The sequence below is a fragment of the Corvus moneduloides genome, chromosome 19, assembly GCF_009650955.1.
Source record: "Corvus moneduloides isolate bCorMon1 chromosome 19, bCorMon1.pri, whole genome shotgun sequence".
Classification (NCBI taxonomy): domain Eukaryota; kingdom Metazoa; phylum Chordata; class Aves; order Passeriformes; family Corvidae; genus Corvus; species Corvus moneduloides.
Genome location: NC_045494.1, coordinates 776,554 through 787,919, shown reverse-complemented (window position 1 = coordinate 787,919; position 11,366 = coordinate 776,554). Strand labels below are relative to the sequence as shown.

At 66.4% G+C, this 11,366-nt stretch overlaps 1 protein-coding gene across 1 annotated transcript; it reads left to right on the top strand.

Moving 5' to 3' along the window:
* Positions 1–7,607: 7,607 nt before the first annotated feature.
* Positions 7,608–11,141, top strand: LOC116453709 (collagen alpha-1(II) chain-like). The gene is made up of 4 exons (XM_032129414.1): positions 7,608–8,386; positions 8,789–10,617; positions 10,794–10,862; positions 11,008–11,141. Exons 1-4 carry the CDS (start codon positions 7,608–7,610, stop codon positions 11,139–11,141), a joined length of 2,811 nt encoding a protein of 936 aa, XP_031985305.1.
* Positions 11,142–11,366: the final 225 nt, after the last annotated feature.

Sequence of the window (11,366 nt, the reverse complement as noted above, 5' to 3'; positions counted from 1 at the left end):
CTGGATCCAGTGGGGCTGATCCAGCAGCCCCTGAGGGGGTGTACTGGGTTTTGGTGGGATTGCTGTCCCTCTGTGTGGGGGAGCGGCTGTGGGAGGGCAAGACCAAGGTGCAGCCCTCTCACTGAACTGGGACAGCTGGCAAGGGGACGGCAAGGGGATGGAGAAGGGACTTCCCCACTTCAGCCCCAGCCCTGAACTCCCTCATCTCCCCCATCCCACGGGGCTGCTTCTGGTTTGAGCAGTCAAAAAAGCCTGGTAGTAGGAAATCCTCAGTGTCTCCAGAGATAAGATCATTTGGACTCAGCCCAGATTGATGTGAGATCTGTCGGAGACGGCCACAAGGACACAACTCTGTTTATGTTTGCACCAGAAGAGGAAGGCAGCTGCACAGAGCACAGCCCAGACCATCCCCAGGTGCTTCCAGAGCCTTGTGGAGTGGCTCTTGACGGCCGCCTGTGCCTGGGAAAGCTCCTGCCTGCACCCTGAGCTGGGGAGAATCCCATCACAGGCAAACTGAAGCATTTCACACGTTCAGGAGGCCGCTGGGCCAGCAGTGTCTGACCTAGGCATGGTCTGTGGCATGGCCCAGCCTCAGGCAGCAGCAAGGGAGAGCTGTGGTGTGAGCACGAGGTTGGATGGAGACAGAGGCTGAGCTCCCTCACTGCACTCCTGAGTAGGGACCCCCTTGGTTGCTGCAGGGAGTGACAGGAGAGGAGAACAAGTGGGGGAGACGTGATAGAGGGGCCGAGGTGGCTGTGGTCAGGTGTGTGCAGCCTGCTAGGGAAGGAAAAGAGGTTGGTGGTGGGTTGGAAAGGAGATCAGAAAGGGAAGAGGGACCTGGTGGTGCAGCTGCTCGTCGGAGCCATCCCTGGATCTGTGTCAGCACACGGAGTCTCGTGGAGACTGAAGGGATGTTACTGCATGACAGACCTTTGGGTGCAAATGGGAGAGAAATGAGGGTCTCTGTAATGATGAAAGTTTGGGCCAGGGCCTGTCAGGGCTGAGGGTGGCCGGGGTCTCCTCCCCCCGGTCAGGGAGCCGCTGGTGCCTCCCGTTGCAGGGCAAGATCCCAGGCTCACCCGAGAGCCATTTGCCAGCACCTCCTGAGGTCGTTTCTCAGAGGAGCCGTCAGTTCAGCTGACACCTTGATGTAGTTTAAAGCAAACTGCAAACATGAAGATTTATTTTTATCGAAGGAGCAGGCGTATAAAACATGCTGTGCGACACAGCAGGAAGCACCCTGGATCCCGCGAGCTGGGACTTGGGCACACTGGGCTGTGCCGCCCCTGGGCGACCCTGCTGGCAGCAGGCCCTGGGCTTCCAGGGTGGGGAGAGAAGGAAATTTGATCACCGACTGCCAAACCCTCCAGGATTTCCAAACCCTCCAGGGTCCCCAAACCTTCCAAGAGCCCTGTCAAACACAGCACCCTTTCACAAGTAATGGCGCTGGCACCAGGTGGAGGGGCAGGTACTGACCCAGCCAAGTCACCAAGGCTGAGCTTTGCCGGTGCTACAGGCTCTGTCCCAGGAAGCTCCTGAGAAGTGGGGCATGGCCACACTCCCATTTTCCAGGGGGTTTATGCACTGCCATGGCCTGAATGTGGACGCAGCTTCCATAGCATAGAAGTGCTTCAGTCAGAATGTCTTAGTTGGAGGTGAGAAAGGCGATAACCGGAACCTTTCAGAGGTGTTGCTGTTGTGCTGTAGCAGCCGGGGTGAAGACCTGGATATTATTAGAAAATGCATTAAGAGCAACCTGGACGGAGGGTCTGAGCTGATGGAAGCTTTAACAAACGTGTATTTAATTTGGATATAAAGATTGCGCTGAGCAAAGAATTCTGGTTGTGAATTCTTTTGGTTCTGGTTTGGGAATTGGGAAGCCCCTGGGTGCTTCGCCTTTGTCCACAGTAGGGATGAGTCTGGGATGTACAGCACAAGGGATGGTGATGTTTGGTAATGGCTGTGAGATGAGCCACAGAGGGAACAACCTGCCCTAGGGAAGGGCCCAGGGATTCCGGGTTTGCCCCCTTTCCCGATGCCCAGCAGGGGAAGGTGTCACTTCTTTTATGAAGCACAAGAGTAGGAAAATCAGGATGACTCAAATGTCACACGTTATCCCTTGGCTTCAGCAGCCTAAGGGCAGCTCCCACAGCCGTGAACAGCAAATTAGGACTCAGCGTTTCCCGCCCGCCCGGTGCCGCCGGTGGCCAGGGGGACGAGAGCTCAGCCCGGGGGCAGCCGGTGGGACCGGGCTGCTCCCGGGGATGTTCCGCGGAACCGTGTCACGCCGCGTGGGCATCGTCACGCCAGCCCCGAGGCAGGACCTGTCCGCGGCCGCTGGAGAGAACGAGGAAGCGGCGGGGGGCGGCGAACGGGGCTGCGGCAGCGGCGAGGGCGAGTGCGGGCTAAAATGGCCACGCCGGGCTGCGGGCGTGGGCTGTGCCATGCGGGGAGGGCTCATCCCCCGGGCGGCACGCTGGGAAAGGGGCGGCAAACCTCACCGGGGAACGCGGGGAGCGGCAGAGGGGCGGGCAGCCCTCGGCCCCGGCGTTGGGGAGAGCGGTCCCGACCCCCTGAAAATGCCCTTTGTGATAGGCTGGGCATCGTGCTTCAGAAGATGAGGGTTAGGGGGGTTCCCCCTCTGAATTTCTGGGTCACTGACCTGGTGCCGCCCCATCTCCTGCACCCCGGAGGCGGATGCCCCTTCCCACTGCCCGTGCCTCTGAGGGGAACGGGCTCCCCAAGTTCGGGAAGCTGCTCGGGAAGAAATATTTTATATTTTGTCTGACAGAAAAAAACAATGGAGCGTCAGGTTCTTTTTAGTACCAAATACAAGGTATGGGGAGGGGAGGTTTTTTCGGTATCAAGGAGCCACCGAAGCATCTCAAAACGCAAAATAGATGGTTATTTGACATATGCTTGGAAACGTTAATTTTCACACATTAGTATTTCCACACGGCTGAAAAATGAAGGCTGAAGCGTTGTCCCCGCTGTACCCATCCATTTGCCGTGCGGTGCAAGCCAGGCTGTCATTTTAGCATCAGGAATGTGCACTGGATCCAGCCGTGACACTGTCCTTCCTCCGCCTGTGTTCTTTTGGCACATGAAGTCACCAGCAACAGATAAACCAGGGGGATTCATGGTGGGTCGTGCAGAGAAGAGGCTGCGGTGGTCGGACACCAGCGGTGCCTCCCCTTTCCCCGGCGGCTGGTGGAATGATGTCTTATCTTGAGTTTAAGGGCTCAACCTGACCCTGAGCCATTTTTAACCCGAGGTGGGAAGAGCCCTCCCTGGGTGTCTCTCTCTGCTTTGAAAAATCTTTCACTGGCTCCACGGTAGCCGATTTCCTGATGTTTTTCCTTTTTGTAGCTCTGCCACCTGAAGCAGACCCACTTTCTCAGGGTTTGATGCTCTGCTGCTTGAAGATGCTTTAACTCTCCGGACTTAGAAATAACTCCTAGAGCAGAACGCTAACAAGAAGGCGTCTAATCTAATGTATTCCATTTCCATATTTTGTGCTGCAAGCAGCAATTTGTGGTTCGGCAGTAGCGGCTGAGCAGGGACGAGCATTATCGCAGGAATTCCTTCCATCTTATGCCTGAGTATGTGACAAAGTCTCGGTCGTGGCATTGTCTCTCTGCTCTCGGGCTGTCAAATTTAACTTTGCTTTCTTTCCTCCTGCCTTTGCACCGTGTCCCCCGCCCTCCCCCTCCCGCCGCCCACGGTCCCCGTGACTGAGAATGGCTGCTGGTGCCACGTCCCAAGCGCTGGGAGATCAGGACGCAGAGCTGGGGGGTGGCACAGGGGCCGTGAACAGCAGCACCCCCGTGTCGTGGGCTACGAGCGGCCAGCACAGCCCGCTGAGAGCTGGAGCTCCACGGGGCGAGGAACCTGCGTGGGGGCACCTGGGACCGCGTCCTGCGAGGGGCTCAGCCTCAGAAGGGGCTGCGATGAGCGGGGAGGTTGTTGCAGAGAACCAGCCCGGCAGCCGCCTGGTGGGGGGCTAAGGGGCTTAGCCATCCCTGGGGGGTCCCGGGACCTTCCCCCACCGGGGCAGGGTGAGCTCCCGAAGTGTCCCCGTTTCCCTGCTCCCGGAGAGGAACCATGGCAGGAGGAGCCGAGGAGCCAAGGCTGAACCTGCCCGGGGGACGGGGCCCCCCCGCCAGCACCCGGTTTGCGGTCAGGGATCGCTCTGTCCCCGTCCACATTCAACACTGCCCGAGGAGTTGAACAACAAACCTCCGCGGCAAGAACCGCCGCGTACAGCCGCTCTCTCGGTGCCACCGGGAGCTGTGCCACTTGGCGGGCGGGGGACAGGGACGGGCACAGGGACAGGGACGGCACCGCCACCGGTGAGGGTTCCCCGTGTGTGCAGGCGACCGAAGGCAGAGGGGGGCGGCGGTACTGCTCGGTGTGTGGCACTGGTGAGCCCGCTTTCGCGTGGAACAGCCTCCGGTAGCTGAGAAGAGACATTGAAATATTGGAGAGGAGTCGGGGAGACACGGAGGGATGGCGGGGAGCGCGGGGAGCCCCAGAGTGAGCCGCGGGGGTGCCCGGCCTCCCGAAGGGAAGGTTAAGGACATCTTGATCAGCCCGTAAAGCTCTCTCAGGGAAGAAATTCAGAGGCTCGGCTGAGCTTTCATCCACTAAATGCAGACACGGCAGGATCCAGCGGCTGAGTCCGCACCAGCAGGAGCTGGAGCTGGAATGCGGTGCCATTTTCACCGCGTCAGAAAAAAAACATCCAGGTGGGAGGGCAGAACCCGGTTTGCCTGGCATGGCTGGGAGAGAATTCCTGGATCCAGCCCCAGGTTGCTGCGGCAAAAGTCAGAGAGGGGGTGATCCAGAGCCTGTGGGACAGGGGCGGGTGGTGGGGGCTTATAGTGGTCCCCCAGTCTTAAGCACGTTTTTTTTATGCACCTCATGGTCCGCTGTACCCTGCTGGGTTTGTGCCTTTATCAGTGGCTTTTATAAGCTGAATCCCTTCTCTCCAGGGCGCTGCCCGCACACCACCACACATGGGCACCTCGGGGGCGGGGAGGGGGCTGCGGCGTGGGGCTTCCCCTTCCCCGAGTGTCAGACGGCAGCCGCGGGGAAGAGAAGCCGAGGTGGGACCCCCACCCCGCCTGGGGCCCCGCAGCGCTGTTTGTTGCTGGACTGAGCAGAGGGGTCAGCGGGGACAGGGAGAAGGAGATGGGGAAACAGAGATGGTGGGGGGCCCGGAAGCTAGGTAGGGAGGAGGGAGATTCTCCCGGGAGAAGCTGGAACGGAGCAGGGCAGAGATCAGGGATCCGCCCCGAGTCGGTGCAGCACCGGGGGCTTCGCAAATCCCGGCGTCGAGGGGAGCCGCAGCGAGAAGCCAGGGTGCTGGAGGGGGCCACCAGGGTGGCTGCTGGCGACGTTAGCTGGCGTCCAGCGCCGGAGGCAGGATAAGCACTCCCCCCCCCGCCCCCGTCAAAGACAAGGCGAGGGGGCGATCCCGGGGACACCAGCCGGCTGCGTCCCGCCGCGGGAGGAAACGTGCCGCGGTCCCGGCAGAGGCAGGAGGAAAACGAAACGGGCCTGAGGAAGCGGGGGAGAGCGGCACTCCGGCGCGTCTGGGGCAGGGTGCGGCCCGACCAGGCAGGGGATGCCCGGACCGGTTCGGCCCAGCTCGGGCGGGGCTTCCATCCGCATTGCCGCAGTGACGGGCGGCGGAGCGCGGCCGGGCCGGCGGGCTCGGCGCGGCGCTGCATTGCAGCACTGCAGGAGCCCCCTCCTTCCCCGCTCCCTTCTCCGCCCTCCGCCGCCGTTCGGCTCCGGAGGCCCAGCCCGGGGCACGCACCGGCCCCGCCGCGCTCCGCTCCCACTCCCACGGGGCATCAGTTGCCGTCGCGCCGGGGTCTCCCGCGTAGTGCCACATCCGACCGCCTCCCTCGACCCGGGAATGCGGCCGTGGGAGAGGGACGTGCACCCACCGGCGGGGTTCCCTGGTTGGTGTCAACCCGGCGCTCATCAACCCCGCTCTGGTGGAGGGACCGGCCGCCCCCGTCGGGGCATTCGCTGTCCTGTCTGCCCGTCCCCCCGCCGCCAGTGCTGTCCCGCGGTTCGTCCCTCCGTACCCCTGCCACCCTCCCCGGCGGTCTGGCCATGCCGTCAGCCCCGACGGGGCGCCCGGCCTCTCGGGGGCCAACCACTGTCCCCACGGGTTTCCCGCGAGGGCGTTTGGGGTGGTCCCGCGGGGAGCCGGGACCGCTATCGAGACCGGGCAAGGCTGAAGGGTGCTGTGCCGGTCGGCACGGCCCCGCGACGGACCCTCCCCGATGGGAGTGTCCCCTCGGTCGTCAGGGCACTTGCGCTGCCCATGGGGTGGAAGGAGGTGACCGGCCCCGCGTCCCCGGTCCATCGGGAAGGGAAGCCGGGGACCGCGCTCCGGCGTCCCTCCGCTTGGGGACAGCGGCCCGGAACTCGGTGCCAGCCCCGCGTGGCAGGGTCCTGCATGGACTCGGGCAGTCACGACCCTCGTGTGCTGCGTGCGCGGGGCGCGAATGGGAGCGAGGCGATCCCGGTGGGAAGGTGCCGGCGGTGGCCGCGCGTCCCGGGACTAGCCCCGCTGCCAGGTGCGGCGCGGCGGGGGTGGGAGGGAACGGGGACACGGGTCGCGGGGGGCGTCCGCCCCGGCACAACGGGGGCCCGTTCCCAAGGCTCCCGCTCTGTCTCTGCTTTGGGAAAACGCCAGCACGGTAACAAAATGGCGGGGAAAGGGTGGGATTGTCACGGCGAGCCCTGCGGCGTAGCCTGGCCATCCCCGGCCCCGCCCGCCCGGGCTCGGGGCGCCCGTCCCGGCGGAGGGCAGAGGGGCGGGGGGTCCCCTGGGCTGTGCCGCCGCCCGGCCCCGCCGCCCGGCTGAGCTCTGGTGGAGAAGCAGCTGCAGAAAATGGCTGCTCGGCGGAGCCCGCTGAATCCTGCCATGGGGGGGGGGACGGCGAGGAAGCGGCGCAGCCCTCCCCGTCGCCCCCCCCCCCCCCCGGGGAGCCCCGGGGCAGGCGGCGCGGGGCACGGTCGGAGGTTCCGCAGGGCGGCGGGACCGAAGCGGAGCCCGCGGTGCCCGGTGTGTGGCCTCACCTGCGGCACGCGGGGGGCGCAGGGCAGCCAGCCCCGATCGCGCCCGGCCCGTGGCGCCGTGCACGTGCCCGCAGCCCCCGCCCGGTGCCCGCCGAGGCAGCGGCGACTCCGAGCCCGGGGGAGCGCGGCAGAGGGGCGGCCGGTCATCCCCCGCAGCCCGACACGCCGGAGGAGCACCAGCCCCGCAGCCGCTCCCGCAGCGCCCGGTTTTGCTTTCGGTTTAAAATAAAATAAAAATAAAATATAGAAAAGTAATCGGGCCGTGGGCACGCGGCACCGTGCGGCCACGACTTGGTCACGCACCGGCTCCGCGGCGAAGCCGCAACGAAAACTCGACCCCTTGGCCCCGCACCGTGTCGCCGTCCCCCGCCCGTCACGGCGGCTGCCCTCCGGAGCCTGCCCGCAGGGCAGGAGCGGACACGCGTGGGAGCGCGGCTGTCGCCTGCGCTGCCGGAGGTTCCCTCCCCGTCGGTGGTTTTCGCGGGTGTCTGTGGGGTGAGGGGATGTCCCGAAAACGGGATTGTGGAAGCCAAGACGGGGAGATCCTTTCCCCACCGGAGAGCGGGAGAACCTTCCCCCGCGGCCGGTCCGCACCGTGGCGGCTGGACACGGGAACGCGCTTTGCCCTGCCGTGGGTGCGCGCATCGCGGGTGGCGCCCGCGTGCGCGGAAGCCGCCGTCTTCGCCGCGCGCGGTGCAAAGGGCGCCGCTGCCTTCTGTGAATACCTCGCCCAGCGTTGCCCCCCCGGCCGCCCTCCTCCGCAAAGCCCCCCAGATCTTTGTGCCTCAGATCGGGGTCACCCCGGTCCGTGCAGCGCCGCGGCTGCCCGTTCCCCCCTTGCCCACGCAAGGTCCCGCTCCGCGGAGCAACGGGACCGCCCCGTCCCGCCGACCGTCTCGGCCCGCGGTCCCGCCGAGTGCTCTGCCGCGAGTGGGACAGACACGGTCGGCTTCCTCCGTGACTCGCGTTGCGGAGACAGAGGACCGGTGGTCCCGCCACACTTCGGGAGTGCCGTGGGCTCCCAAGTGCCGTCGGTGTCCACGGAAGACCCGCGGCGAGATGGAGGGTCGGGAAGGGGCAGCGAGGCGGGACCGGGCGGGGTGAGGGGCGCTGGGTCCCGTCGGGGGTCTCCGGTGCCCGCGGGGCGTCCCCGCTCGGTGCCCGCGGGGGTCCCGGCCGGGGGCGGGGGGGCCGCTCCCCCCGCCAGAGCCGTTGCTGCGATACGGGCAGGCCAATCAGCGCTCACCGGCTCACCCGGGCCCCGGCACCGCTTCCTTATATGGTGCGCGCCGTCCGCCGGGCGCCGCGCGCATCACCATATAAGGGCATGGAGCTAAAATACAGCGCCTACCTTGGGCCGGTGGGCGGGGCCGGTGGGCGGGGCCTCGGCGCGGGCGGGGCCGGGCCGCGCCCCCCGCCCCACCGGGCCCGGGCCCGCCGCTGCCGCCGAGCCCCTCCCGCCCCGGGGAAGCCGCGGCCGGTCATTAAGCGGAATGCAAATGAGCAGCGCTTCACCTCTAATTGCTTTTGTTAAAAGCGGAGTCGCGGGGCCGCGCGCGAGCGGGCGACGACGGCGGGGACGGGCGGGGACGGAGCCGGGACAGAGCCGGACTGGGTGAAAGACAGGAGAAGCGGCAGCCGCGGGCGGCTCGATTCACACTCTGCATCATTTGTCACATCCCAGCTCAGTTCCACCCCCCGGCGGGGCCGTGGCCACTGGGCCGCGCACCGCGTTCTGTCCCGCCCTGGCGGGGCCCTCGCGTGGCCACTGCCCACTCGTGACGCTCCTTTGGCCGCTGCGGGGACAGATCCGTCCTTCTGCCGTCCTTGCGCGATCAGCAGCCGGCGGGACAGAGACGAGCCGGCTAGACGGGGTGCAGGAATACCCCGCAACATTCCCGTTTCCTCGCCCCACGCCGTATTCGAGCCGGTTCCTCCCTCTCCCCATCCGCAAACAGATCGTGTTTATGTTCCTACAAATAATGAGCAAATTCAGAACCCCCGGGAACAAAAGCTCTTTTGTGCGGAGCGCTCGGAGCCTGGAGCGGGCGATAAACGGCGCCCCCCGGCCCCCCGCCCTCGGGAGCGGCGCTTTCCCCGCCCGGGCGGTTCGAGGCGACCCGCGGAACTGCAGCGCCGGGGCTGACGAGGGGCTCCGGGTATGTGACGGCACGCCTGGAACACGGAGAGCGGGCGCTTTGCCGTCGGGGCTCTCCGTGGGCGCTCCCCGCATGGGACCGCGGGGGGATTCCGCCGTTCAGTGTCGCCAGAGCGGGGGCTCAGGGCACGCCGCCCCAAAGAACCGATGGCTACAGGACACGCGTGGACCTCTCCCACGAGCTAAGCTGATGCGGGAGACTCCCCTGCGTTCGTGGGTCTGTGCTCCTGGAAAGAACGGCGGCTTCTCTCCGTGCGTGGGGACCGCAGAGGGAAAAAACCCCGCGCTTCGCCCCGGGGCTTGGCACGGCTCCCGGGGGCTCCTGCGGGCGCTCCGCCCTGCTGAACCGGCGGTGCGGGGGGGCTGCCCGGGGCGGAGGGGGCGGCAGTGCCCCCCTGGGGTGGCGGGAACGCCGCCGGTTGCGCAGAGGCGGCAGCCGCCATTTCCAGGAGGACGGTGCCACCTATGGAAAGCACCTGGAATTCACCGGGCCGGCGAGGACGCGCCGGGAAGTGCAGCGTTTCTGTGCGGCACCGTCGGGACGAGGCCGGCCCGCGCCCGTCGCTTCCCGGGCGGGGCCGTGGAGCATCAGAGGGGGTTTGGCCGCCATGGTCCTCAGTACCGACTGCCCGGGGGAGGATGTGCGGCTCGGTCCCGGGGCGGCGGCGGGACCAGACCCGGGACGGGCGCTGAGCTGCATCTCCCCGGGCCGGTCGTTTCGCCGACTGGCCAAAGCCTCCGTAACCGAGCAATAACGATCGAAGGGGCGGAGAGAAGTTCTTCTGCCCAGGTGCTCACTGGAGTCCCCGAAGCCGGGATCCTCTCGCTCCCTCTGTGTCCGTCCACGCCGAGATCCCTCCGCAGCTCCGCCAGCCCCCTTCGGTCCCCGGAGCTAAAGGGCAGCAACCGTACCCGGTGCCGTCCCAGGCGTTGGCCGGCCCTGAGCCATGTCCACGGGGGCACGCTGCCTCCTGTCACCACGTCGCCTCCGGAGCCGCCGGGGAAGCCCTGCCCCGTCATGAATTCGATGTCAAACACCTCGACACGAAAACTTACTCTCACGGGAATTTCCGGGGTCTTGTGGGCCGTCGGCATCGCCGCTGCATGGACACACCCGAGATCTCTCCTCCTCGGACCGGATACCCCCGCGCTACCCGGCAGCAACCCCGGCGGCACTGTGGGATACCGGTGTCGCAGGTCGGAGCAACTCCCCAGTTGTCCCCGAGCTGCTCGGAAACGAAAAGGCAGCGTCTCGGGGGCCGGGCTGGGCCCCCCTCTCGGACAGGACCGTGAGCCGGCGGTGCCGGTGGTGCCAAGGGGTCCCGGGTCCTCGCCCCCCCCGTCGGCACAGCCCGGTACAGGTCCGTGGGGCAGTGAAGTTCCGATGCTCCTCCCGGCTCCTTTCAGCTACCGGTGGAGAGAATAGGTTTCCTGCACGGCTCGGGAACGGAACCGAACCGGGAGAAGCCCGCAGCCGAACCGGGCGGCTGGGTTGACCGGGAATCCGGGGCTGGCCTCCCCGTGTGCGCAGGGGAGTGTCCACGCAAGCAGGGAGCTCGCGTGGAAAGTGGCTCCGGGGCGCGCTCTGCCCTGCGCGGCGGTACCTCGGTACCTCCGCGGCTGCAGGATACCTCTCCTGGGACCCCAGGGCCAGCCCGGTCGGGGGATCGATTCGGGGGCGGGCAAGCTTTGGGGTTCTGCCGGGGGGCCACTTCCTTTGCCCCCGCTCCCTTCTGCGGTCCCAGAGTGGGGGCCGTGCTCGGATCGCCCAGGAGATGGGGACACTCTGGGGCGCGACCATGTCATAAAGGGGTCTCTTAGGCGCACCGGCATCCTCGGCCACCCGGGGAACCGGCTCGGGTCGGGCTGGGAGCTGTGATGGATCCTGTCGTCCTGGACGCGGGTGGCCGTGAGACGGAGCAGCTTCTGAAGCACGGCCACCAGAGCACACGGGAGTCGCGGGGAACTGCCCCGCTGCGATGCGGGGATCGATGGTGCCGGCGGTTGGGTTGGAGCCAGGTCAGCCCCGCCGGCCCCCTTCTCCCGGCTCAGCCACTCTCGGACACGCGCGCTCGCGCCGGTGCCGCCACGCGCGACCCCGAAA

Bases quoted from the DNA above. Each gene is read 5' to 3' on its own strand.
- LOC116453709 (XM_032129414.1), top strand. From the start codon at position 7,608: ATGTCCCGAAAACGGGATTGTGGAAGCCAAGACGGGGAGATCCTTTCC. The intron at 8,387-8,788 runs GTGCGCGCCGTC...GTCACATCCCAG, and splicing joins CGGCACCGCTTCCTTATATG to CTCAGTTCCACCCCCCGGCG. The intron at 10,618-10,793 runs GTACAGGTCCGT...CCGTGTGCGCAG, and splicing joins CCCCCCGTCGGCACAGCCCG to GGGAGTGTCCACGCAAGCAG.